Source organism: Alligator mississippiensis, chromosome 13 (assembly GCF_030867095.1).
Source record: "Alligator mississippiensis isolate rAllMis1 chromosome 13, rAllMis1, whole genome shotgun sequence".
NCBI classification, from domain to species: domain Eukaryota; kingdom Metazoa; phylum Chordata; order Crocodylia; family Alligatoridae; genus Alligator; species Alligator mississippiensis.
Genome location: NC_081836.1, coordinates 47,453,595 through 47,480,190, shown reverse-complemented (window position 1 = coordinate 47,480,190; position 26,596 = coordinate 47,453,595). Strand labels below are relative to the sequence as shown.

At 39.9% G+C, this 26,596-nt stretch overlaps 1 protein-coding gene and 1 long non-coding RNA gene across 4 annotated transcripts in view; one reads left to right on the top strand and one right to left on the bottom strand.

Annotated features, from left to right (window-relative positions):
* Positions 1 to 26,596, top strand: part of BAIAP2L1 (BAR/IMD domain containing adaptor protein 2 like 1) — a 105,692-nt gene that overhangs the window by 54,408 nt on the left and 24,688 nt on the right. For all 3 annotated transcript variants that reach the window (XM_019494674.2, XM_006265279.4, XM_019494673.2), the window contains one exon: positions 5,413 to 5,499. In XM_019494674.2, the coding sequence (XP_019350219.1) occupies positions 5,413 to 5,499 (87 nt within the window). The remainder of the gene's footprint in view (positions 1 to 5,412; positions 5,500 to 26,596) is intronic.
* Positions 1,308 to 26,524, bottom strand: LOC109284913 (uncharacterized). Its single transcript, XR_009456209.1, has 5 exons — positions 26,457 to 26,524; positions 25,953 to 26,057; positions 24,291 to 25,291; positions 19,016 to 19,068; positions 1,308 to 6,687 (listed from the first exon to the last, which is right to left on the bottom strand). It is a non-coding gene; the product is annotated as an uncharacterized LOC109284913 (long non-coding RNA).

The window sequence follows — 26,596 nt, the reverse complement described above, 5'->3', positions numbered from 1 at the left end:
CTGGTGAGGACAGCCTTAGTCTCAAACCAGACTTGAGGATGTCCCAGGCAGAGTCAACAATCAGTTGATTGTCAGCCTAGCACGAGACCACACTGAAGCCAGTTTGAGTCCCCAGTGGGTCCCAGGGGCCAGCTGTCAAGCAGTAGATTGTTGGCTGGGCTGGGCTGGATCTTCACGCACTCCTCTTTCAACTTGCTGGTGCAGAGGGAGCCTGGCGTTATGATCAGGATATCAGTATACAGTAGTTGCATTTCTTCACAAAGTTTAAGCACCAAAAATCTATGGAGCATGGCACAGAAAAGAGTAAGACATGTATAATGCAACAGGGAACTGAACTCAGGTAGTTCCTCCTCTTCCTGAGGAAGTCAGAAGCCTGTACCTCAGGCTGCTTTTGTGATGTATTTCCCCAGTGATGAACTGTGGGGAAGCAAATGATCTTTCCTTTACCAACAAAACTACTACCTATAACAGGCTGGTTCCCTTCCTTTTTGTTTTCCCTCCCCCTTTCCTACCCAGTGTGTCCAGCAATAGCATCATGAAGGTCCAAGGAGAAGGCCTGCTTAGATTGTACTTTGGGGTAAAAGTTATCCTAGGAATTATCACAGAAAGGTAAGACTAGAAGGGATCTCACAAGGTCATCTAGTTCAGTCCCCTACTGAAGGCAGGATCGTTCCTGACTAAGCCGGCCCTGCCATGTATCCAGCCTGCTCTTGAAAATGTCCAGAAATTGAGATTCCAGAACTTCGCTAGGTAGCCTGTTTCAATGCTTGACCATGCTCATGGACAGACAGCTCCTCCTGATCTCCAACCTAAGTTCCCTGTTACAGCTTTAAATCCATTGTCCCATGTCCTGTCCCTTATGGCCACACAGAAAAGCCCATCTCCATTCTCTCTATAACTACCCTTTAGATATTTGAAGACCTGTTATCGTGTGTCATCGTCGTCCGTCCGTTCCCCCCAGTCTTCTTTTCAGATTAAATAATCCTAGTTCTTTAGAGGCAAATTCCTTCAAAGCATATTAATCACCACCATTTGTAAGAATAGCTTATTGATTTCTGCCATTACTCCACACTCTCATGAAATACAGGTGCGTTTCAGATACCTTGCAGATGGAGCAAAGCTAGATTTGCATGGTATAAAATGGCTTGTACACGTGCACTGCAGTTGCTTGCTGTTGGCCCCTCACTAGTTTGGATGTTGATGCTTCCATTTACATTCCAGCAAAACTGCATTAGATTTAAACAGTGGGGGCCAGATACAAAGGAGGAAATCATTAACAGGGAATAATTGAAACCACCACTACTTCAAAATGTTAAGAGTTTAATGTCTCCTGAAATACCAGAAACCAAGCTACCTTTGTACTCAGCCAGGACGTAATAAATGTGAACAAACATGTAAGGTTGCCTTGATTTCAAAGCAGTTAAAATCTTGTCACGTGTCTTTTCTGGGAACTCCTGTTCTTGTGCACAGTCCTTGTGTCCTACAGTATGAATAGCTTGCTGCTGTTCGAAGCTTTAAACTTGTTGCTTAACACATGCTATTTCATAAAGCGTGCAGGAGGTAGTTTGTTCTGCTCCTGTAATTCAGTGACCAGAAAAGGCTGAGGAAAATTGATTGACAAAACTTCAGAAAAATCAATAACATCAATAACAGCCCTTTAGCTGAATTAAAACTCTTTGAATTAATTTCTTTCTTAATAGATATTAAGAGGAAGAAATTTTACAGCATGCCAACTTTCAGGTTACAGAAACAGTGTGTCTTGTTCTGGGAATCTACACTTCTGGCAACAAATTGTGTAGGCGAAGTTAAATATGAAAAGAGGATTACCATTTTTAAGCTCTAATTTGAAGGATAAACTATCATAAAAGGCAAAGAAATAAAGCCATTTTGTTACCTATTTTGGGACAGTACTATAACAGATGTTCAAATAGGCTGCCACTTCACATGCACATGCTCAATCTCCTCCAGGAAATAATGGATTTGCAGTGTGTCCTATTTTTAAAAAGACCTAATTGGCAACTAAGAGCTATGTGAAATTAATGGGAGAGGGGTGGGGGGTTGTCCAGTTTCTGGTGATTTTGTATTTCAAACTAGGTTTAACATGTTCTCATGTACAAAAGAACATCTAGATGAGTGGTTCTCAACCTTTCTAGATCCAACACACCCCTCATTAGACTTGATGCACCCCTTGGAAAATGCCAGCTCTTAGTTTTCACTTGTTTTTTGACTAGGGAAAAATAATACAGCATTCTTTTCTGTCGCAAAGAACTCAGAAAGATCAGAAAAGGTCAGAATGTTTTTACCACTATGGATTCCTATTTGAAACCTCTGGGTTTATCTTACAAATCATGTTGGCAAACCTAACAATGCTGCAACACCCTTGAAAGACTCTCAAGGCATCCCAGCATGCTGTGGCACCCTGGTTGAGACTCATTGATCTCAACGCATAAAAGTAGGCTTTTTTGTGAGGAGACAGATTGATTCCTGAATGAGAAAATTTATGATTGACAAACAGATATATGCAGACAGTACTCAATGCAAATCTTGGTTGGATCTGCCCAAGAAAGTAGAAACCTTATCTTAAACTACAGACTTTACAATGTTTATATTCAAGCAGCTTACTTATAGCCTCAGGAGCATTAGCTGCACCCGTTGAAAATTAAAATAAGAATGCCAAATCTGATTATCTAGTATAAGTCTCTTTAAATTGAAAATCACCTTTCAGGAATTTAATCTTTCAAGTCCCACAATTTGAGAGTTCCAGAATCCTTTACCAGTCAAAGTAGAAAAATCAGTTGCTACAAGGTTCTGGAATTATATTTGGTAGCCTAATAATTATTCTGTCTGCAGAAAACACTCATACTGTCATCTTCTAAATCTTATTTAAAAGTCATATATGACCTGGAAATACATGGGATATTAATTTCCGGGGGTACCATCTGTCATCTGTATAAGTATTAAAAAGGATAAGATGTAAGGTTTAGCAGAATGTATGTACAATTGACAAATGTAGTTAGCACAATTGAAAGTTATGGGTGTCATGCTATTGCTTTTTAATAGCCCCAAAATCTGTGATTTCAGAAAACTGTATATGCAAAATGAAGACTTTTCCATGAGGATCCTACTTGGAGAATTAGTTGAAAAGAGAGCTTTTGTAATTTGCTCTCTCAGCATACCTGTGTTTCATTATCTGTATGTTAAAATGTACAGCCTTATTCCTGTAGTATCTCTCTAGGAAAAAAATGAAATATTTAGGACAGATGGGTTTAGTTCATCCAAATCTGAGAAAGTATGTCATTAGCGGGTTGCTTCAGCTGTACTGACTAGCCTCGGAATGGTAAATATTTTTCCACTGGTTGCAGGTATTCATAAGACTATTTTTAGATATCTCTCTTAGTACTTTTTTTGTTTGCTTGTTTTTAATAACATTTTAGAGACCCTCTTGCTTTTTACAGTCACCTCTTTGGATATTTTGGTGTTGCTATTTTTGTTTTGTCATAGCTGCCTAATTGCCTGTGAATTATTTTGTCATAACTTCCTGTTTAAGGTAATTGCATTTTACTCCAAGGGCTGTACCACCATGCCCAGATGCCAACCCTGAGTAGCGAGGGTCCATAAAGGGAGCTCTGTGAGAGTCTAAGAAGAAGAGAAAATTCTTCTCCCTTGTCCCAGAGGGTAGTGGAAGCACGAGTAGCAGGGTCATAGCCACCATCACATTTTGACATCCTGCCTCCATCTGCATTATCTCTGGGACTGTTTGTAACCGGGGTGTGAAGCAGGATTTGCTCCATTAAGACCATTCATTCCATTTTCAAGTTATGGCAACATATTGGGAATAATCAATTTTAAAAAGTTCTCCTTGGTCACCTTGTTTACTGATTAAGCTGATCCTTTTTGTGTTCCTGTGTGAACTGGTGTGACCAGCTGTGATAGTCATCAAAATGAGCACTTTGTCATGCTTGAGCTTTTGTGCAGAGTCCTAAAATGACAGGCATGTATGAATCTATGGAGCCAGTACCAGTTTAAATTCAGTTATTCAGCTATTTTCCCTTCCCTCTGACTAGAAGTTTTTCTGAAAGGATTTTGAAAAGTTATAGAAAGAGGCTTTCAAGTTATCTTATTTCATTCTTTCACTATACAGATGTGATTATTCTAGTAAAGTTTGATCCAGACATGTGGGCAAATGAAAGAAACAGGGATGAATTTAACCGGTAGGCTGAGACTTGGACACAGAAAAAAGGGGCATGTTATTCCCAATGCTTTTCATGTACCAGGCATTTAAGTGGGTACAGTGTCAGAATACAGAACTCCCACTTTATAATCTGTATGTCAGGGTAGATCCTTCCACCTTCTCCTACAGTTCAGGTCACTTCTGAAATGTCTCCCTCTCACCCTGTTCGCCCAATAAAGGGAACCGGGTCCATTGTGAAATCCTGAATATGACTTTCTTTTAGGAATGGACCTTTTAACCTTTGTCCACACTAGCAACAAATTACATGTTCCTGTATTCTCCAAACAGATTTCTCATTCCTGTTTCTTTTTAACATGCCTGCACCTCACCAATTCTGCAAGAAAAATGAAAAACCTCACAAGCACGAGGCCAACAGGGAGCCTGTTCCTTTCCGATTCCACCAAGTTGGTAGGCAGGGTAGCCCAAATGAGGTCCCAGGGAAACCTTGAACTGGGGACGGAGTGTGCAGATGAGTTGAGTCAACTGTTGCCCCTGGCTGCTTCAAGGCAAGGAGCAAAACCCTTTTTTCTTTCATTTGCATGTATTCTTTATCTGCCCAAATATGCTTTCCTCTCTGACTAGTGCCTTCACACTTACTTGGATTTGGGGGTGGATTTAGGGTCCACTGCTGCCAGTCCCTTCTAATATTCCCCCCCACTGAGCTAAGCCAGCCATTTTAGATTTTGCATTGTGATTTGTCACAATCTTGCTGACCTTCTGTCCAATTATAACAAATACACAATATGTCTATAAAAATCCATATACTAAAGAGTGTTTATCATGTTTACAAAAGTGTGTTGGTAGAATCAGTTTCCACATATCCTGCAGCATTCCCTTGGTAAAATATTGAAATACTTGCTTTTATCTCTGGTTTAAAATTCACTGCCTTTTGTACAGTATGCTCCAAAGGCTGGTGGTTAGTATCCTGCGGTTTGGGAGCTCCACATTCATGTCCCTTCTCTGACTTGATTTTCATTCCAGTTTATCCCAGCCAGATTAGAAATGTGAACCTGAATCACTCGCAGGCTAGTACTTTTACCAGACTGTTGTAGAGTGTTGAGACCTGTTTCTCTGCATACCTCAGCTCCAACAATTGTCCCAATGCAAGTGTTGCAGAAACTGAATATTTCAACCAGTTTTGTTTTCAATGAGTACAAATTTTGCATTATTTTTCCCTGTAGCTATGATACTTGCTGGAAGAGCATATTATGATGGCCTTGCAAAGATTGGAGATATAGCAACTGAATCTCCTGTTTCTAAAGAATTAGGTAAGTAAAACTGTAAAGCGTATTTTATTAAATTTCCGCATAAGGTGTTTCTAATTTTTGCTTTTCAGATGATTATTCACAAAACTAATTAGACTTTCACAGAAAAGGGGTGGGCTGAAAAGAGTTTTGGGGCTGACTGTGTGCTAAGTGAACCCCTTAGTAAACTCTGTTATGCTGAAGGGAAATTTTTAGATGATTGCTCTGCACAGGATGGAGTATTTCATACCATTAGCTTTGATATACAGTATGTTCAGCATACATTCTCAGAATCGTACTGGTCAGGCTCACAATAAGGCTCTGAAGAGCAAAATGTGTTTTTTAGAACACCGGATTTTTACCAAGTGTCGATTTCTATTTGGGAGTAAACTCCCATCTCCACCTCCTGGCCTTCACATATCCATTTCAGATTTCATAAATTAAACAATTCTGCTTTTCACAGTACATATTAGTAGCATAAGTATGCACTTAAATTTGCTGCCTCTCTCCTTCCTTTTAAATAGGAAATAAAAAATTATATTCCTTATTTGTTCACTCTTGCTGTCTGGAAGCACAGGCACTCTTGAAATAGAGCTTCTTGTTAAAAATATTTTTTGGTAGGGCTGTCTCTGGGAGGTCAGTGGGGTGACCAAATCCCAGGACTTTATAAAATATGATTCGCAGAGAATTCATGTGATCATCCATGCAAAAATGTGTTTTCCTTGCAAGGTGGCTTCTAGCTGTTCTACTTTGTCTGATGGGATATTTTATATAGAAGCAACTAGGTAATTAAAGAAACAACTGAAAAATGTTTAGAAGCAGGAGGAATTGAGTCAGAGAGAGCAGAGAATTCAAGTATTGCCAAGAAGGAAAAAGGAACTCATTTCCCAACCAGTAGATTGAAAGCAGTTCATTGAAATACCCGTGAGTGTCCACAGCACTCAGTCCTGGACCAGGCCAGTGGGGTGGGTACCTCCTGCAGAGCAGATTCCAGATTGGCTGGGATGGGCATCATGTGCAGCATGAGTCCCAGAGTAGGCACCACATGTAGGGATCATGAGCTGGCTGGAGCGGGCACTGCATGTGGTACACATCCTGAGCCCTGCACTTGGAGCCACTCCAGAAACATGTGGGTCAACTCAGACCAAAGGGACTGGATGAGCAGGTCCACAGGACAGATATGGCCTGAGGGTTGGATCTTTGATATCCTTGCTGTATATAAATGAAAAATATTATATTTCATTTTCATTTCAGACACAAAAGTTAAGAAATTTTAGGAAATAAATGATTGGAATAAAGTATATTAGCATATGTTGTTTAATTGCAACATTTCATACCATTATATAGCTGGAAATCTAATCCCCATGTTAAAATCTGCATTAGAAATTTCAGTTACATTCTTCAGTAAGGTTATTCAGTTTTACAAGAGGATTAACTATACTCTATTTAAAGGTCAGTCTTTTGAAAGAGCAACATCAAACTTTCAAAGAAGGATTAAAATCTGTGACAATACTCTGTAACAATATACAAGTAAATTAAGTTTCCTAACTCCCTGTTACTTCAGGCACATTTCCAAACAACCTTATGTTTTAGTACCATACCCTGTCTATTTTCACCTTTAGGAAGCAATGAAGTTATAACATTCAATCTACAAAAACACAGCTGTTATGGAAATATTTGGGGTTGTGTCTTCAACAAGAATTATGACGCCACTGCAGAATCCAGCAAAAAGAAACTAGTTTGTTGCGGGGGGGGATCCCTCAGTTACTTTGTCAAGTTTTCTGTTCTTTTATACATTTAATAGTATCTCTTGTTTTAACTATACTGTAATGAAAGCCTTTCCCTAAATTACTACATATTAAAACAGAGTGAGAGGTAATGATTTTTTTTTCTCCTTAATATCTGTGGAAAAAGATGGCAAGAGTTGAGTTATTCTGGGGGATTGGATTTCTTGTGCCTGCCTGTATTTTCATGACTTATTCTAACGCTGCCATTGTGTGTGACTTTTTACATTTTGCTAACAAATGGTGGGAGTGGTACAACAGCAAACAGCGTAAAGCAAATAGTTCATAACAATCATTCTCTTTCTTTCCTTTTCAAGTAACTTACATAAAGTATACTTTCTGTTTTGGGCTACAGACCATAACAAGAATTCAATATTGTATAAATCCTTTGCAGTTGTATAAAAATAAATGGAAAAATTATAGTAACTAGTAACAAAATTTAGTCCTGCCTTTTTGCTTTTCTGTGCCTTTGCTAACCATTTCTTTGACCTTCAAAGAATTGGTCAAAAGGCACAGAAACTTTATATTTACAGAAAGTCATGTAGTTGGAGGCTTGCCCTCTTTTCAAAGTTATTATGTCGCTGGGTAATCTGGAGCTAACTACTAAAAATAACTCTGTTTATTGCCCTTTCTTTAGTAGAGGAAAGTCGTGCCCCCCCCGCCCCCCCCCCAGCTTAGTTTGGGCTAGCCTCACTGACAATGGTCATTACTCCATTCATTAATCCTTTCCACCCAGTAATTATGAAATGTCCTGAAAATAGATTTTTTTAAATGTGCATTCTGGCCTTCATTAGGATCAAAGCCTTAATGCTATGCTTTGCTCTACGTTATGCTGAGGCTGTTGCTGTAGAATTTATTTTTTCATTGAGAAAGTCTTGGATTTCTTCCAGGATGGTCTCTGATAAAGTACTTCATGTAGAAGTACAAAAGGTCAGAGAACACTGGAAGAAGCACTGTCATATTTTTAGGAGCCTGTGAAAAATCGTTCTCACATTTTTAAAGAGGCTGTCTAAACAGCAGTGAAGCAGCTCTCAAGCCATTAGAGACAAAGGCATATACTTCTAAAGCTAAGTAAGAGGTCCTTGTGCTTTATCTTGGTTTAAATGTTAAGTCTGTCTGTGACACTTACTCTTACTCTTGCTGAGCTAAGTCAGCAACACTTATGTACATTCTGTGACTTCACTGGTATTATTCTTGGGCCAGACTCACCTTAGTGTAACAGAGAGAACTGTATTTCTTAAGTGAGTTTCCTTGTAGATTTGCCAATAGGCTCTATTCTTGACCAGCAGCAACCTCACCAGATCACTTCTGTTACCTTCCTCAGCAAGGGGAAGTCATGTCAGTTTTAATCAGCTGTGATCCTATACAGAGTGTGTGTGTGTGGTGGTAGGGGGTTGAGGGTTATGTACTAATTTCCCACAATGTATTTCAGTTGATTTTAGTGCTTTATTTTTATTTTAGGAACCCAGCATGACTCTTCTCCATATGTGAGTGCCCTCACTAGTATACTAGTCATGCTCTCTACTGAACTCTCCTCTTGGACCCATGAATCATGCATTCCTTTCTATACAGCACCACAGTTTCAACAGGTAGGGTGGGGATTGCCCCCTCCCCACCACCCACTCTGTGGCTTTGTGGTTAGGGCACTCTCCCAAGAGGTAGATGTGGGTTGAGCTTTCTCAGGTGATAGGGGCCTGCAATCCAGGTGTTCCATTTCTGAGCAAATACTCTAACCAATCAGCTGTTACATCAGAGGCAAACAGTGTTCCCACCACTATGGACTGCGCCTTAGAAATGAAGCAGCTGTGGGTAACATTTGTGAGGAACCCAATCCTGTCAGTGTGGGTTAGTGGGCTCTGTGCATACAGACAGGACTGGGCCACCTGAAATCCAGAAATTACACTAAGTTCATTTAGGGCTTAGGCAGGAGATGGGCACCTAATCTCAGGCTAGGTATTTCTGCACATACACAGAAGCATAACTGCCAGCCCCTGGGAAACTTCCAAGCCAAACAGATAGGCACCTTGGCAGTTTAGGTGTTTCTGGGCTTAAGCAGCCACTGAATAGGAGTTTTTTGGATCTCCATTCTGGATTTAGGTAGACTTAAGTGCCTAAATCTTATTTTATAAGCACATAACTTTTTGGATCTGCCCCCCATTCACCTAAAATCTTGGCCAAAGTTTCTAAAATCTGTTATTAATCTCCCAGTAATATACTTTCAAGATCTCAAGTTGTTCAAAGAAGAAGTTGTAGACCTAGTGGCAACCATATGTGTAAACATTTATTTACTAAGCGGGGGGGGGGGTGTGGAGCGTGCAATAGGAGGATTACAGAAAAGGAAGTAAGATCACCTGTTCCTCCCCACCCCTTCTTGCAACCTGTGGAATATCAGAAGCTTCTCTTCACAGCTAGGGACAGAAGTTGCACTTTCACTTGTTTAAGTGATCAGAAACTGGTTTAAATTTGCAACAGAACATAAGTTCAGTGCACGTAAACCAGTTTCAAAGTGGCCAAAACTGATTTGAGATAAACCTGGTTGAGCTCCAACCGTTTTTTGCAACTTCTGTCCCAGACCCCTTCCAGGCTTAATATAAACCAGAGTCCCTCAGCACCCCAGCATGCTCTCTGGGCTGTGCTGTGCTCTCTGCTCCAGCAGAGCAGGCCTGGCCCCATCCCTCTGCTCCCCAGCCAGAGCAGGGACAGGCAGGGATGGGGACCGGGCCAGACAGCGGCCCTGGAAGGGAGCAGGGAAGAAGTTTATTCCCACCCTCCCTCCCCTGTCCCAGCAGCATGGGCCTGCCAGTCATTTCTCCACTCACTGCTGAAACAGCAGGGGTGTGGCCAGCCCCAGCTGTAGCCTGTAGTGAACTGGCCAGGGAAGGGCCCCCCCACCTTGTCTGGACCTGAGCTGGAGTCCGCCTGGCTCCCCTTGCTGCTGCAGTGGTAGGGGCAGGAGCATGGCCAGACACTGGCCAGCATGGCCCCCTGAGGCAGAGGGGCCAGGGTGGGGTGTTATTCCCCCCTCTGCCCCCAGGGACCACTGTGGGGTCTGCCAGACCCGGCCACTGCCTCCACCAATCACTCCCTGCTCAGCCCAAGTGGCAGGATAAGCCCCCTCTGCCAGATGCTGGAGGGAAGGCAGAATAACCCCCGTCCCTGCCCCATCTCCTAAGGGGCCCTGCCAACTGGCCTCTGGCCACAGCCCCACCCCTGCTGCTGGAGCAGTGATAGGGATAGCAACCCTCACTAGGGCAGCTATGGCCACCCCTCCGAGCTTCAGTGCTACCCCTCACTCAGCTCAGTTCGTGGCAGCTCTGACTGCCCCACTCCTTCCTGCAGCATGGCCCCCCTTGCTGCCCCTGTCATGGTCGTTCCCCCTCGCCACTCCAACAGCAGGGGTGGGGGTGTGGCCAGAGGCTGGCTGGCAGGGCCTCTTAGGCAAAGGGGCATGGAGAGGAGTTATTTCCCCCCTCCGGTGTCTGGTGAAGGGGGCATGAGGGGGCTTATCCCACTGCTTGCCCCACACAGGGAGTGATCAGCAGTTGAGTCTGGCAGACCCCACTGTGGTCCCCTGGGGGTGGAGGGAGGAATAAGCCCCCTCTGCCTCAGGGGGCCATGCAGTCGGTGTCTGCCCATGCCCCCCACTCCTGCCACTGCAGCAGCAAGGGGGGAGTGCAAGGCAGACCCCAGCTTGGGTCCAGACAAGGAGCAGGGAATTAAACCCACACCCTAGCCAGTTCACTTGAGGCTGCTTCCGGGTCTGCCCACACCCCCACTTCCCCTCCCCAGCACAGCTTTCCTGAAGCCAAGGGCTGCTCTAGCACCCCCCAGCTTCTGGCCTAAGTCACTGGAGGATGGGCCTGCATTTCTGGAGTTAACAGTGAATGTCTATTCAGTTGCAAATTCAATCAATCTAGGCAGGTTAAACTAACCTGCAAAGATTGAATCAGTTCGGGCTCTGGCTTCTTGAATGTCTATCCCTAGCCCACAAGTGCAAGCAGAGGTGACACGAGCAGGCTGTGGGGCCCGGGGCACATCAGCCTATGTGGGGCCCTGCCCCTGCCCCAATCCCGCGGGCCCCAGACCCAAAAAAGCTGCTCCTGGTTTGGAGGGGGGAGTGAGCAGCTGGGCACGGAGCTGTTGCTCCGCCCAGCTCCACACCACCGCTGCTCTGCCCAGTTCCACAGGGCCCCCCAAAGCATGGGGTCCGGGGCAATCGCCCTGATTCACAACCCCTCGCCCCTCCTCCCCCAGGACAGCCCTGAGTGAAGGAGTGCTGGACCAGAGGATTCACATAGCCAAAGATCCATGATCCTGTTCCACCATTTTTCCTTATTCCTGCTGTGGATGCTGTAGCAGAAGAAGCCCCATCTGGAATTGCAAACAGATTCTGTAAGGACTTCCTTACCAATGTAGTCAAACCAGGTGAGTTCCCTTCACTCAGGGTATTGCTGGCACAAGAAAGTTTTGTTACAGGGCTTCTCCCCAGCTGAATGTATGGTGCTTGTTGCTGTAAATATTACTGTTTGTATTAAAACAAAACCTTAGAAAAGTGCTTCCTTCTGAACTTGCCTGCTAGCATCTGAATTCAAGGTTTTCTTTTTGCTATACAACAGTGATGGCATCATTAACACCTGAAAGGTTGGTATGCCATCAGATGCTGTAGAAGTAAAATAGAATTGTAGACTTAAGTCCTGCCAATTAAGACTCTTGAGATCACGTTTCAAATTTAGTTATAAAATAGGTTTTGAAAATTGGCATACTATAATGTAACATTATTTCAAATTTGTGAAAAAATAGATATTAAAACACTGTTGAACCATTTTATCACTGAACCCAAGCCTACTGGGTGACCTGGAGTACGCATTCTACCAATAGGAAAAAAGAATGGAATCACAAATTGAATCAACCGATATCTCCCTGCCTTAATAAGAAAACAGCTGTGAATTTGCGGAAGTGGTACACTTGACTCCCTGGAATGATCCAGTAGACTGGACATGATAATAGAGGCTATAACCAGAAATTTAATGAGACTTAAAAAGGCTATAGTCAGATATATGGGGGTCAGGGAAGAAAACAGGAGAGGGAGGGAAAATGCACAGATGATGAAGAAGAAAAGATACAAGTTAGATGAAATATCCAGAAGTCCGACAGAACAACTTTTTTTTTTCCCCTTAGGGTGAGAGAAAGTTTCAGTTTCAGAAGGGGAAAAAATAGGCCAAAGGTACTGAAACTTTGTGCTCAATTTCAGCAGTTTTCAAGTAAACTGGATGGTCTCTCATTCATCTTCATCTCCGCACAAAAGAGGCAATGCGTAACAACTGCGATATAGTGCTCACTGTATTTTTATGGTATGATTGCCAAACTCTTAAAAGTAATTATTTGGGACCACACCCTGCAGTTCTTGTGGATTTAATTTGAGGGAGGACTGCTGGGTATAATCTTGTATCTATAAAAGCACTATACTTCCATGAGGGAATAAAACAATCTAAAAAAGTGATGTCTTAAAATCAAAATTGCTCCAAATCTTCAAACTCTGACTTTACAAGTACCTATTGCAGAAGGTAGAGAGAGGGACTCAAAACCTGGTTGGTTTTTAAACAGGCAGTGATGAATCTGTACCCTTCTATTTCTTTTTAATTAGGTTACAAAACACTACAGCTGTTTCTTTGATGGCATATTTAATAAGATAACAAAGTTATCTCTTATAGAACTGGTGTGTGCTAGGATTTAATGTGGGGTTTTTTTAAATAAACATTAGTATTATGATTCAGACTTTAGTATTGTAAATATTTGGGATGTTTCCAAGATAAGGAATATTGGTTGGCTTCTGTGAGGCATCACTTGAGCAGATACTTTTATATAGTAATATCTGATAATGTTAATGTAAATATAAGCAGATACTGTTGGAACATACACTTTCTAAAACACTGAAAATGGTTTGCATGTCTTCTATAAAATAAAACTGCTTTCAGAATATAATTGTACAAAGCACTTTCAAAAGCAGTAAAGAATCTGGAATTCTGACACCAAAGTGTATGCTTTTTATACTTGTGATTCAAATGAATCTAATTCCATAGTTCTTGGTCTCAGTATCCCACTTGTAATCCTTCAGACTGGTGTTGTTTACATTTTAGCCATAGTCTGCCATTGTTTCATGAACAGAAGTCCCATTGACCCGATGGAAGTTTTATATAAAAAATGATGGAAAGATATGGAATATCTATACTAAGAATAAAAGCAAGTATCATAAGGATTGGGCTTTTATTTTTAAGACAGCTACAATAATTTGTATAGTGACTTAAAAGATTAGAAGATAATTGAAAGAATAATTACAAGATCCCTTTAAAATATTGTGTGTGTACACATGATATTTTTTTAAGGAATTTTGTAATTATTCTTCAATTATCTTCTAATTTAGTCAATTTATTCAATTTCTGTCCTATACTGTTATGATTAGTGTAAGGAAAGGAAAATTGTGAAAAAAAGAGTTTTGAGGAGGCCACTCAGCATAGAAACTCCACTAGTTGCTGATAGCAGACAAGTTTCAAATACAGACTTTGTAAGAACCAAGGTAATTGTTTGCTAGGATAGGAAAGGAGGAGACGTAACCTTGTAGGAAGCTATTGCTAGATGTAATGGCCATTTGGATCAGTGTTACTTCAATTCTGTTTATGACCTTGGGTATAAGACTAGTAGGTAAATGGGAAGAAGGAGGTTTTCTAAAAAACCTCTTCAGTTTTCAAAACCCAAGAGGTTTTTTTTTCTTCCCTCTTTAATGCCCTAATTTATTAAAAGCCATCGATTATCAACATATCAAATGGCCAGTAGCATATATACTTAGGAAGGTGGACAAACCAGTGGGAGGAATCAAAGTCTGAGTCAAATTGGAATACAAAAATTTCTGAAGCCTTATGAGATCTTATGTGTTGTGCACTAGGCATGAAACTTTGGTTACAACCTCCTCCCTGTCCTACATATTCAAACAGCCCTGTTGGAATCCTGCAAAATAGCACTCCCAGTAATTACTTCCCTGTCAGGCAATTACTTCCTTGTTTCTTGGGAAGACCCATAGTGGTATATGGGTTGAAACAGAGAAAAACAGAATACAGATGGCAAAATTGGGCTCATAAAAGTAGACTGAGGGACTGTATTCTCTTACAACCTGAAATTTTCTCATCGCTGACCGAGGGATGCAAGGAGCTCCTGCCTCCCCTTTCCCATCCACACACTTACACCTGCTGTCATTCTTCATATTTCCCTGTAAAGGAAATCTGACTCTTACCCAGTGAAAAGTGTAATTCAGACAGCTGTATGAAAACTGGTAGCTATTTCTTTTGCCTTTAGGAGAAAGTAAAGCAAAGTTTCTCAATAACATTAGTAGCAATTTTTACCCCAAGGACCTGGGCCTCAAAATATATACTGTGTATGATGACCCATTACATGGAAAACAATCTGGAGGTTATGGTAAAGTATGCGTGCAGCTTACCCTATTATACTATTTTTTCTTATCAATTTAAATTTATAAGACAAAGTTTTCCTTTTCTTGATAACCCTATGTTGATTATTTCTAGTGAAGTAGCAGCTAATTCATAAAAGATGGGGGAAGGAAGTTAAATAAAGGATCTTAGGTCCCTTATGAGTTATTGTCTCCATCAAAGAAATGTAATTTTTAGAAGAAAGTGAAAAGTGACAAAAATAAATCATGTTTCTTGGGACAATTGGCCACCCACAGCTAATATTAACTGATTAAGCAGGCTTGTTTAAAGCTTTTGTAGTGAATAGTATGGTTCATAGGAGTCAAGTGTGTGTGTGTAATATTTATAATTATGCATTCAGGATTGTTTGCAGTACATCATAAATGTAACAAGGGCAAATATTATCATGATGGGGAAATGTGCACTGTATCAGAAATCTAACTAAAGGACATTTGAAGACAGTTGGAGTTTTGTTATCAATTAAGTGACTAAATGTTTTTTAATCTTTTGGCTCTGGGAGTTAGTTCATGACCACCAAATTCTGAAACATACTCTACCTCTTCATTTAGCTCTGCAAGTTAAGTTTAAATATCCCATATGATTGTGGGCTTATTCTTCTTATTTTAGTCATGAACTATTAGAATTATCTAGAAACAGAGGCTTGTAACCCTTATTACTATAACCTAGCAACTAAAGTTAAAGAAATAGGAAAATTATAAGTAATGCTTTTGCTTATACGTTTTTCATTTCATAGATGCACTAATTTTGTATTACAGAAATGGCTGTACCACTTAGTCACATAACTGTTGCCGTAAACTAAGTCCTACTTTGCCATGCTGGTTTGCAAAGTAGAGAGAGGGTAGAAGGAACCCTCTTTTCATGCCAAACAGCAGAACAGAATCTCTCCATTAGTATGTCTGCAAACAGTAGGAGAGACTGGTCCTACTATTTTAGAGGAAGTACTGGGCTGTCACTCAGCAAGGGGTGATATGTAAAGGTTGCATGCACTCCTGTCCAAAGGAACAGCAAAGTTCACTCCAGTCCATGCACGCCGGATCCTGCATTTATTCCAAAAAAGTTTTGATTTCAAAAGGCTTTACCATTTATTACCAAACCTTTGTTACACTGTTTAGATAAAACAGCTTAATTGTAAACCAATGTACCCCAATTGCTAGCTAGATTAAAAAAGGGTGTTCAGAATTTTAACTGATAATGTGCTTAGTAATAGGGTATTTTTCAAATCACTTATATGGATGATTAATTTAACTTTTGCCTTGTTTATAGTGGCTTTCCTGTAACTATTGAGACCTTTGATTGCCCTAATAAACCAATTAAGAACTTGTGCTTTTTTTAAACAGCAGTTTCCTGAAACGACAATATCTTGTGCTCATCTTGTTCCAATAATCAGATATTTTGTGTCATAAAAATAAGTGTAATGTTAAGTAAAGTTGTAACAAACAGACAAATGAGTAACATTGTAATTAGAAACATGAGCTGGGGACGTGGGGGGGGGAGGAAGGATTTTTTTCTTTTAATTCAGACATGGTAGGTAGAAATATTTTGTTACAAAGCAAATGTGTTCAAGCATAATAAGGAAAAAACAATTACCTTTTTACCAAAAAAAAATTATTTTGTTTTTTGTCAAACCGCAGTGAATATCCTCTTCTCCCCCACCCACCCACCCCCGGAAATTTTTATTATACTAAAGTCAATCAGACTTCTCCCACAGTTTCCTACTGAAAGTTTCTATGCAAGTGGTTAGTTATTCTCAACTAGGCCATGGCATCTTGGGGTGCCTTGAGATCCTTTCAGAGTGCCACAGAATGCCACTCAATGTTAGCACTGTTGGGTTTACAGGTGTGATTTGCAAGATAATCCCAAAGATTTCAACTAGAAATCCACAGTTGCAGTCTTTCTGACTTTTTTGCAAAAGGAGTGAAAATCTAAAAGCTGGCACCAAGGGGTGCCTTGAGTCTATCCAGGGGATGCCTTGAGTTTAAAAAGGTTGAGAATCACTGGGTTACAGCATTAGACTGGGACTTGAGAAATCTGGGTTCAGTGCCCTATTCTGCCATATATTTTTTCTGTTATTGAGTATGTCACCTACTTCCTGTGCCCCATCTGTAAGATGGGAAGAATGGCACTTACCTATTTACAGGGTTATTAAGTATAAGCACTTTAACTTTAGAGCTGGAATGTCTCAATTTGTACTGGGGCCAATATCTATGTACATTTGGTTTCTGTGGGTCCTGGACTGGGACTCATGTCTTTAACTAGCTATTCCTATTTCTGACCCGTTAGAGTGATATTATAACTGTTATAGTAAGCCATGTCTTCTTGACAGCCAAGCTCATTTATACCACTTATGTGCACTTTATCAGCTATGACTATTTTTTCAGTTTTGGCATAAAACCTCTCAGTGACCAAATCACTATAAATCAGAGGGTTCATTTTATTGTTGAAGTCTTGGTCTAGTGCTTGACTTTTATTACTTATTTCTACGATTAAGCAGCCTATGTATGGTGCTGCCCATATTGCATGTCTTTATTTCTTGCCATAAATTTTCTGACCTTGCCACCACTGGATGATTGAAAGAAAAATCAATTTTGGCTCTTAATTGTATTTTTGCAGCTCCCTCCTCCTATTCAGTTCAAGTGAGTTTTTAAATTTAACTATTATTCTTTGTTTTGGTTTGCTGCTTTGGAAATGCTGAAAATGTGTATTTGAAGTAGAATTACTGATAACTTTTTAGTTTTTTAAAATTGTAGGATAGCTGGTGAGAGTTGCTTCTCTATGAAATCCAAATGACATTTCCTCTATTTGTTGTTTCTTTTCGTCCTTGTTATCTAGACTGTGCTGTTAAACAGCACTTGTGCTAAAGATGCCTGAATCATAGGGAAATTTCAGTTGCTGCTGATAGATTCTGTAGTCTTTCAAAACAAATTGGGATTGCCTTAATTTGCTGTTACTGTAAATTCAAATTTATTGTACTCTATAGAAGTAAAGTCAGACAAGCAAACAATACTCTGAAAGGGATGTCTTTTTTTCTTTTTCATTTTCATGTCTAAATGTTAAGAATCTAATGGACTCTCTTCTGTCTTAACACCTGTAGCAGTCACATTTCAATTGCACATAATCCTGCAAATGTAACAAGCAACTCCCACAGATCTGATTCAGAATAATAATAATAATAATAATAATAATAAAACTAGCTTGTGCTAGTTGGTTACTTAAATTTTCCACTGTATTCTAGCTCTTCTTGAAAATGTCCCACCTTCTAACTCTTAATGTAAGGCAACAGCTTAAGCTGTTTACCGAAAACATTGGTTTCTAAGTTGCAAAAAAGCAAGTCAGAAGACTGCTCTTTTGTTTTGTTTTTTTTCACCTTTTCTTTTCTGATTAATAAGCAAGACAGCCATTTGAGCCTTAACTTAAAGATCTGGGAGTGCTTTTTTCCTCTCCACCAACTCAAGTACATGACTTGGATATCGTGTTCTCATTACTGAGAAACCTAAGCAGAAAAAGGAAAGCTTGCTTACATAATCTGGGCTAAACTCAGCCCTGGTTTAAGCTAATGCTGTTTCATTGACTTAACTGGAGTCATGCCTGCTTGCACCAGGGCAAAAATTGACCCTTTCAACTGGAATCCTATTTCACCAGCCTTAGAAAGCTAACACCTAGAGCTTTTTCTTCATTAGCTCATTAAATCTAGAGGGAAAGGTTCCAGGTCATCCTCTCACATCTCTTGCCCTATGCAGGATTGTCCCCCTGTTTGTATAGTTCACAAAAGTTTCCCTATTTGGAATGGACTTGTTGCCATATGCCTTGCTGTCCACGTGCAACCAACCACTGGATTTTTCTAGTGCCTCATCCTGTTGAAGTTTTGGAAAATCATAGTTGTGCTACTGTAGTGATGGATACTATGTAGGGACTGGCCCTACAAAGCATTAAAATACATATAAACTGGATTGTTCCTTGAATTGAAGTGGAAGAAGAATGTTTAATGTTGACTTAAAAAGATTCAGAAAGCTATCATGAAAATGCAATGTAAAGTGGGGCTTAAAGAACACCTTTTTCAACATAAAATGTTTTGAAACTTGACTTTAAAGAAGCTGAACAGGAAGCTCTAAACTGCTTTTTTACTCGATGTTAAAACAGCTACATGTGTACACTTGCATGTTATCTAGTAAAGCCGAGAATGTTTTCATTTTTAACCAAGGTGTGGTAAATAATTATGTAATTAGTTTAATAATGTGCTTGCTCATGTCATCTACTTACCAGTCACCATTTCGGTTGTCCATTTGTAAGTTCTAAAGTTTTGCTATCAATAACTGAAAAAAAAAATTAAAAAGGGACCATATTTAAAAGTGGATTATGCAGGAGTAATAACGTAGTTCTTAATTTAGAATTAATTAGCCTGTTGCTTGGCCCCAATGTTACATTTCCGGTCAGTGGCTGCATGGGTGTATATTCCATCTCTTTCAGACAAGTAGCATTGTCCATACTGTTTAGATACCCTATCTTATTAACCTGGGTTACCTCTGAACTCTTTGGAGGTGGAGCTTTACTTTTTCTAATATTTCAGTAAACCCTTATCAGAACTGACCTGTTACTGTACTGTATCAACTCTCAGCTTTACTCTGAAATAGCTATTGAGAGGGCCTTTCTAAATCCTGCCTTACAGACACCTGTAGAAATTCAGGCTGGTGTTAAAAGATGGTACCTTTTCCTTCTGGTTCTTTTACTCTAATCAGTAGTTCTGAAGAGGAAACAAGCTGAGTTTTATTTAGAAATATACTGGGGCTGGAGGAAAATGTAACACCTTTTTTTGCTCTTCCATGTTCATTATTCTGTATGTAATAAACTGAAGAAAGTTTATTAAACTACTTACAAGACAAGTTCAGGCAACTAAATCTGAGCACCTTCTTTAGCACTACCTATATTCTGAAGCAAACTGTCTTGGCCCTAGAGACAGATTTTGCTATAACCATCAAGTCAGCCTCTCTGTGTGTTGTCCTGCATTTGTTGTCAGGGTGGTTAATTTACCGATTATGCAAACTGCATATGCAAATTGCATATGTAATATTGCTTGGCACTCTCTCCTCTGATTCATTACATTTTCTAGTAACCATACCAACATGTCCACATGCCTACTACACACCCTCTGACTGTCCCAAGCAGAATATCTCGCACCTGTAATCATAGATGTGACAACATCCCTTCAGGGCAAAAAGTAGGTACTAAAAACATCTGTGGTGGGTGTGTGCTAGCCTGGCACTTTCATGATATGCCCAGGGTTTAGAGCAGTAGTGAAAACACCAAGGAAGGTTAATCTCATAGTGTGACAGACTATAAACAGAATAGCTATAGTGTATGTTTTAGCATCCCATTTCTCTGGTATCTGCAGTATGTTCTTTACTGTATGTAGAACATGCTCCTGATTGCGGCCAGTGCTCTGTCTGCAGAATGTAAATGCAGGATTACATGGTCATATAATGTTGAGCTTGGTATATCGAAAATCACAGGCAGGGGGGCCATTCCCTCTTGACTAATTCCTGCCAATCATAAGCTTTCCCACAGATTTGTACGTGAGTGCATAGCTTGCCAAATATTTGGCAGTCTTTGTTTTTCCTTCTCAGCACTATTCTGCTAATGCATAAAGAAATAAGTGAGTGACTTTATTTGCATTTGAGCCCTAGTTATATCAATTATACTTGTATGCTATTGAAGCGTCTCTTGCAGATGAGTGGAAACTAGATAATACTAAACCTAAATAAGGTTACAGAAGGTAGGCAACTGACAATTAAGCATGTGCACAAAATAATAAGATTTGATTAATATTCTCAGCTCCACACAAGACGCAAAATACTTACAGTCCTTGGCAAAAGAGCATATAGTTGGATCATAAAAGCTATTATTAAATGGATGCCAATGCAAAATAAGTTTTTAATTTTGATATTTTTTTAATTCTTTACATTTTGGAGTTGGATGTTTCTGGCAATGCTGAGAATGAGGAACTGGTAAACTGTACAGACAGCCCCAATGTCAAAATTGAATTGGAGCACCCAGATTTGCTCTATTACAGAGCTATTTTATAACTTCCCTATTATGCTTTTAATTTCTTCAGTGCTGATAACTTGCACCGAGCTTCATATCCTGCTGTCTGTGTGTTGCTTGTGCTGGTCTTATTACAAAAGCAGCTCAGATGTGTGATCTTCCATTACTAATCTGCCTAAAGAACCACAGAGCTTCATCCAGGCGTGCTCAGGCTTGTGACTTGTGTTGTAACTTACTTTCTTTTGTGCCTGATTTGTATAAGGATTGCTAGCTGCTTATTTGTTTAACTACGTTGGTGCTCAAACATGCAAAGCCACTGCATGTGACATTTCCAGGGCCTTTACTGAATGTCAGTCTTTTATATACATTTATTTGATATATATATATTAATATGCAGTGTCTTCCTATATTTTGGCCAAAAATATGCCTGTAGCAGTCTTTTAAAGTTATAAGTAATGTTGTGACAAGTGGAAAAACAAGTTTGACATTTTTCATTTATTATTTATAATGTACCTGCTTTGTGTATGTTTTCTTTTTCACATTAAAATTATTTACTGCAGCCTTTAATTTATCACTTATTTGAAATGAGATAAATTTTTAATGTTAATTTACATCTGTTTCATGTAACAGTAGGTAAGAAAATTCTGATCTTCTAATCCTTTTTTTTAATATACACTGTGGAACTTACTATAGGTCTGATTTTTGCAGCCCTTGCTCAGTGGGAAGTCTGTTGAGAATTTTGCCTGAATAAGAATTGGGAGATCAAAACAAAGTGGAGAAAAATTCAGAGAAACAGCTAAAACGCTGATAAAAATGGTATTTAAATCTACATTTTTTAAAAAGGTGTTACGTTAACCAATATTTTTCATATTCCTTTTTAAAAAATGGTTTTGGGGTTGTTCTTTCTTGAATAATTTGAAAATTTACTAAAGTTTTTGTTATAAATATTTTATGTATTTTTGTTTTTTTGGAAATGGTTGTGTGGCAGTGTCTAGGTTGTAAATTGTTCATATGTTGTTGTATGGAAAGCATGTGGGGCATGCATGTTCATCTCCTTTATTTAAACCACCTGTCTTGGTGATAATGAAATGAATCGGACTAATCCATAAAATGTATATTCACTATTTGTCTTCAGCATTCATTTTCATCTGTACCTTAAGTAAAATAGTCTGATTGATATATTAAATTCAGTTACAACTCATTTTTATAAGATGAAAAGAGCAGAAAGATGTACAATCTTAGATGATCATAGAATATTAAATTTGGAAAATCAAATATTAAAAAATTAAGAAAAGGTCAAATTTAGCTCTTGTGCTTATTATGCATTTTGATAGTTGTCACGCGATCGCATTCATGTGGTCTTTCACGTGCTTATGGAATCCTTTCGCTAGGACCTCCCCAATCACTACCAGACCTCTTCCCCATGAACTAAAGGAGTATCAAATTTACTTTAATCCAAGACTATGCTTTTTACCCTGTTCAACACAGGGGAGGGGAAAAGGACCCTTGCCATGGATTTAAGTAGAAGTGTGGGGATGGGGGGGGAGGAGGGATGCAGCTGTTGTAGGTCCAACTGGCCCTGACCCAGGCTCAAGCTCAGAGCCAATACCATGCTTGCTGCCTCCCCCTTTCAGTCCCCCCCCCACCTCCCTGCTCCCTACCACCTCTGTATCCCATCCTTCCTCCCCCCACCCCCCGCTTACTGTAATTTGGGATTCTGACTCCACTCCAGCCTAGAGTACAGAGCACAAACTGGCTTCAGTCCCACCTGGCCATGCTCCCTGGGTTGGAGCCAGAGCTGGGGCAGGAGCTGCAGCCACCACAACCACTGCTGCATGACCAGGGAGGAGCCAGATCCAAAATGTACTCCATGTCTCAGGCCAGTGCAGAACAAGAACTGAAGCCCCTCCAACTAAGGATAAGTGGTAAGCACAGCGGGGGCATGGGGGCAAGTAGTGGAGGGGAACACAGGACCACTTTACCTGGTAGGGTGTCTGTAGTTTTTTTCCCCATCTCTCCTCATTTACCCTCTTGATACATCTTAGGTTATATTGTGATACAGAAAGGCAAGACAAAATTGTCCCAAGATGTTTAACATTCAGGACTTGTTTTCACTGAAAAGGCAATTTATAACTTGTATGCTGCCTCAAACTCAAGTCCTGTTCATGCACACACACTGTTACTATGAATGTGGTGGTGCTTTCAGCTCAAGTTGACTGGTACAGGCTAATGCTCAAGTGAGCACAACTTGTCTGATGTTAACATGACCACGCTGTGTTTTAGATGTAGACTATCTTCCACAATCTACTGGGAAAGAATTAATAAAGCAGCTTGTGTTCCTGCAGAGCTGTAAAGCATGCTCCTTTCTAGAAGTCCTAGAACCACACTAGTTAATGAAGTGCCACTGGGAGGAAAAACAGCTCTAGCATATTTTGCAGTGTGGGCACCTCTTACTGGATCTAAGCTAAATTGAAGGCGCAGACAGAAATGCAGCTCCCTAGTCCAACTCATGATCCTTTGCCGAAAGAGTCAGGAGTTAAACTGATCCTTCTGAACCAACAGATGTTAGCTGTTGGGTTGGAAGAGTGGAGGATTGGCTCCAATTTGGAGCCAATCCAGGGAGAGAGACTGCATCTCTGCAGTTTCTCCCCTAGCTCCACTTGCAGCTCTGGTGCTGTGTCTGGATAGGAAGGTGGGGAGAAGGCAGGGAAGGGAGCTCATTCTGGGTTCCCCAGCTGTGTCAGAGTGCGGTTGGGTGGATTAGAGGAGGTGGGGGGGCCCTCCAGTCTACCCATCCCACCTGCCAACACTGCTGCCTGGGCAACCCCCAGAACAAGCTCCCTCTCTGTTCCCTTTTCCCCCCCATCCCATTCTGAAAACAGTGCATGGAGCAGGGCAGCTCAGCCTTGCTCCTGGTGCATGCAGGCACAAGTTACTGAGGGCAGTAACACAAGATGCTGAGGGCGCTCTGCTTTGGAGTGCCTTCTTCTGAATCTCATGTAGTGAAGGTTCGGATTTTCGCAGGATCAGGCCCTTTTAAAGCACTCTGCAGCTGTGCACTTGTGTTTGCTGACAGCTGTAGAGTGCTTTCAGGGGTCAGATCAGGCAAAAATTGTCACTTTTGTCTGTGCCTTGAGAGAAGTAACTTGAGTGCAGGATACTTCAGTTAACTGTAGTTCAGACCTTCCTTTTTTCTGGTCTCTTTCAGTATCCTAAAGGTTTGCAAGTTCCACAAGATTCTTCAGAAGAGCAACACAGATGTTGGTTACACTGATTCAAAGAAATTATGTGATTAGAAAAACACAAACTGGACTTTTTCTTTTTGGTTTGCTTAGGTTTTTGTTTTTTTAAATAAGAGTTTGGTCAATTAGTTATAGAAAAGTAATTAGTTATAGAAAAGTTCATGCAAAAGTGAATAGATTACTTTAGTTTTGTACTAAAATGCATTTTCATTTGAGAAAAATACCTGATGTGGAAAGACCAGCTTTTTACTCACCTACATCAGAGGAGGGTCTGTCTCAGCTTCTGCATCAAATTCAGTGAGACTTCATTTAAAGTGGTCCAAAAGGGTTGACATACTAGGAAACAGTTTTACTTAATGAAGAAACACATAGCTGATTTAAAATATTTAAAAACTGGGAAGGTTATGAACCTGAGATGAGAATAAATTTAGACTTGTAAAAAAAGAAAACAGTTAAAAAAACAATTTGACAATACCTGTTTTAAAACACAACAGTTCATATAACTTGAGTGTGTATACAGAGAAGTAGTTTTTCTTTTAGAACAGTTCAGTAAAAAGATTTCCACTGCTAAGGAATGCAATCAGAATTGTAAGCCTATCTGTTCATTTAAACCAATAGTTGCAGCAAGCTTTTTTTATACTCCTACTTTTACTAGGTTTCTAAGAAAAAAAAAAAAATTATGCTGTGATAGCATAGTTTTTTTTCAATTGTTGGCATAGAATGCTTTGAGCAGCAAGACATTGTGCGGCTCCATTTCATTTAGTTTATTCCCATTAGCAGTTATGCTGAATTTATGAAAAGACTGACTTCTGAAAGTGTGGTGTGGACATAACTCCTTGTATCAGTCTGTACATGCAAGCGCCAGTCCAGCAAATCATGTAAGCATGTACTTAACATTACTGGTGTAAATGCTCCCATTGGTATCAGTGAGACAAGTTGCATATTTAACTTTTAATCATTTGCTTAATAAAGCTGTATAGTAAGGACTGAATGTGATATATATTTTTAAATATCCAAGGTTGGGGGGGGGGGGGCTTGTTGGGGGAGAGGAGTTGGTTTTTGTTTGTTGGTCAAATACTGTTGTTATAAATGTAAACTATGGCCCTTATTCTACAAAAGAGCCTGCTAACATGGATGCCATCACCTCAGTAGAACTCCCCTTGGACACATGAGATTGTATGGGTTGATCCAGTTTCAGGATTAGGGGTTTTGGCTTCTAATTTTATTTTCCAGTTCCTTTCCTGGCATCACTACTCTGTAGAAAGAAAAATTACTTTTTTAAGATTTATTGGACACCAAAAACTCTTTTAAATCCAACTCTTTCAAGCACCTCTATAATTTCAGTGGTATTTGTCTCAACTGCCTTCCCTACTTGCCTTTTCTCTTTATAAATAGAAACTTTTCTGTCTGCTTCTTAACTGAAAAACAGAAGCTATTTCCTTTGCCATTCTTGGAAAATATTTTACTGTGTGCCAGTATTTGAATGTAAAGAAAGTTGCCAGTTTCAACGTGTATAGTTTTGAAAAGCAAATATCACAAATTTTAAAATACTGAAACTGAAAGCATTTTTAAAAATCTGAAAAGCCCCGGTCCTGTTAAAATGTATGTCTTTAAGTTTGCAGTGGGCGTGTCTACACATTCACTAATATGCCTTAGATACTGTACATTTAGTTTAGTACTTGCTTAATAAAGTACTAAGTGCGCAGTAACTAGAGTTACTGCACAGTAGCATTGGTGCACAGTTATTTTGTGATGCTTACTGCACATTAGCCTAACAACACTGCGCAGTAGGCTTTTAGCACGGTTTTTAACTGCCAGGCTCCTGCACAGTGGTATTAGGTTAATGTGCAGTATATGTCCCATGTAGACGCGCCCAGTGTGAGGTAGATCCGTTGACTTCAGTGGAACTTACTTACAGGATGCTATATTAAGCGTGCGCATGACTTCTGTATTTCTTGTAGCTTGCCCACCAACACCAGGCTGTTCAGCTTCTAGTCAATACCATTGTAAGTTTTCAACGCCTATAAAAAAGCAGTAATATATAAGCTCACGGCCGTTTGGGTTTTTGCCATTATAAAATCTGTTTTCACTGGAAAGTTTTCTGGCTGATTTTCAGGTCATGGTAATATTTCTGATGCCTTAGTCTTTATAGAAGCTGCTTTTTACAAAACCTGCATTTTTAATGATAATACCCCTTTTAAAATACTTCAGTATGAAATCCTTAGTCATTTTGTTTCCAGTTTAACGCCTTTGCTCTGGTTGGGTGTGTGAATATCCGAAGAGCAGGCCTATCCATCTGATACTGATACTTTTTTAAATGTTGATCTGGTATCCATACCAAAATTCAAATGTTGTTTTTATGATTGTATCAATAACCTATGTCCCTTTGCAACCTATTGATTTCACACTTTTTTTTTTACCTTTTGTAGTCACCTTCATCAAATGGCACTGAATAATCATATATCTATGCTGTTTCTGAAAATGAAGCATACAGACAATACTCTTTACTTATTATTTTAAGTGCATTTGTGCAGTGAGAAGGACAGACTGTGTTTATATG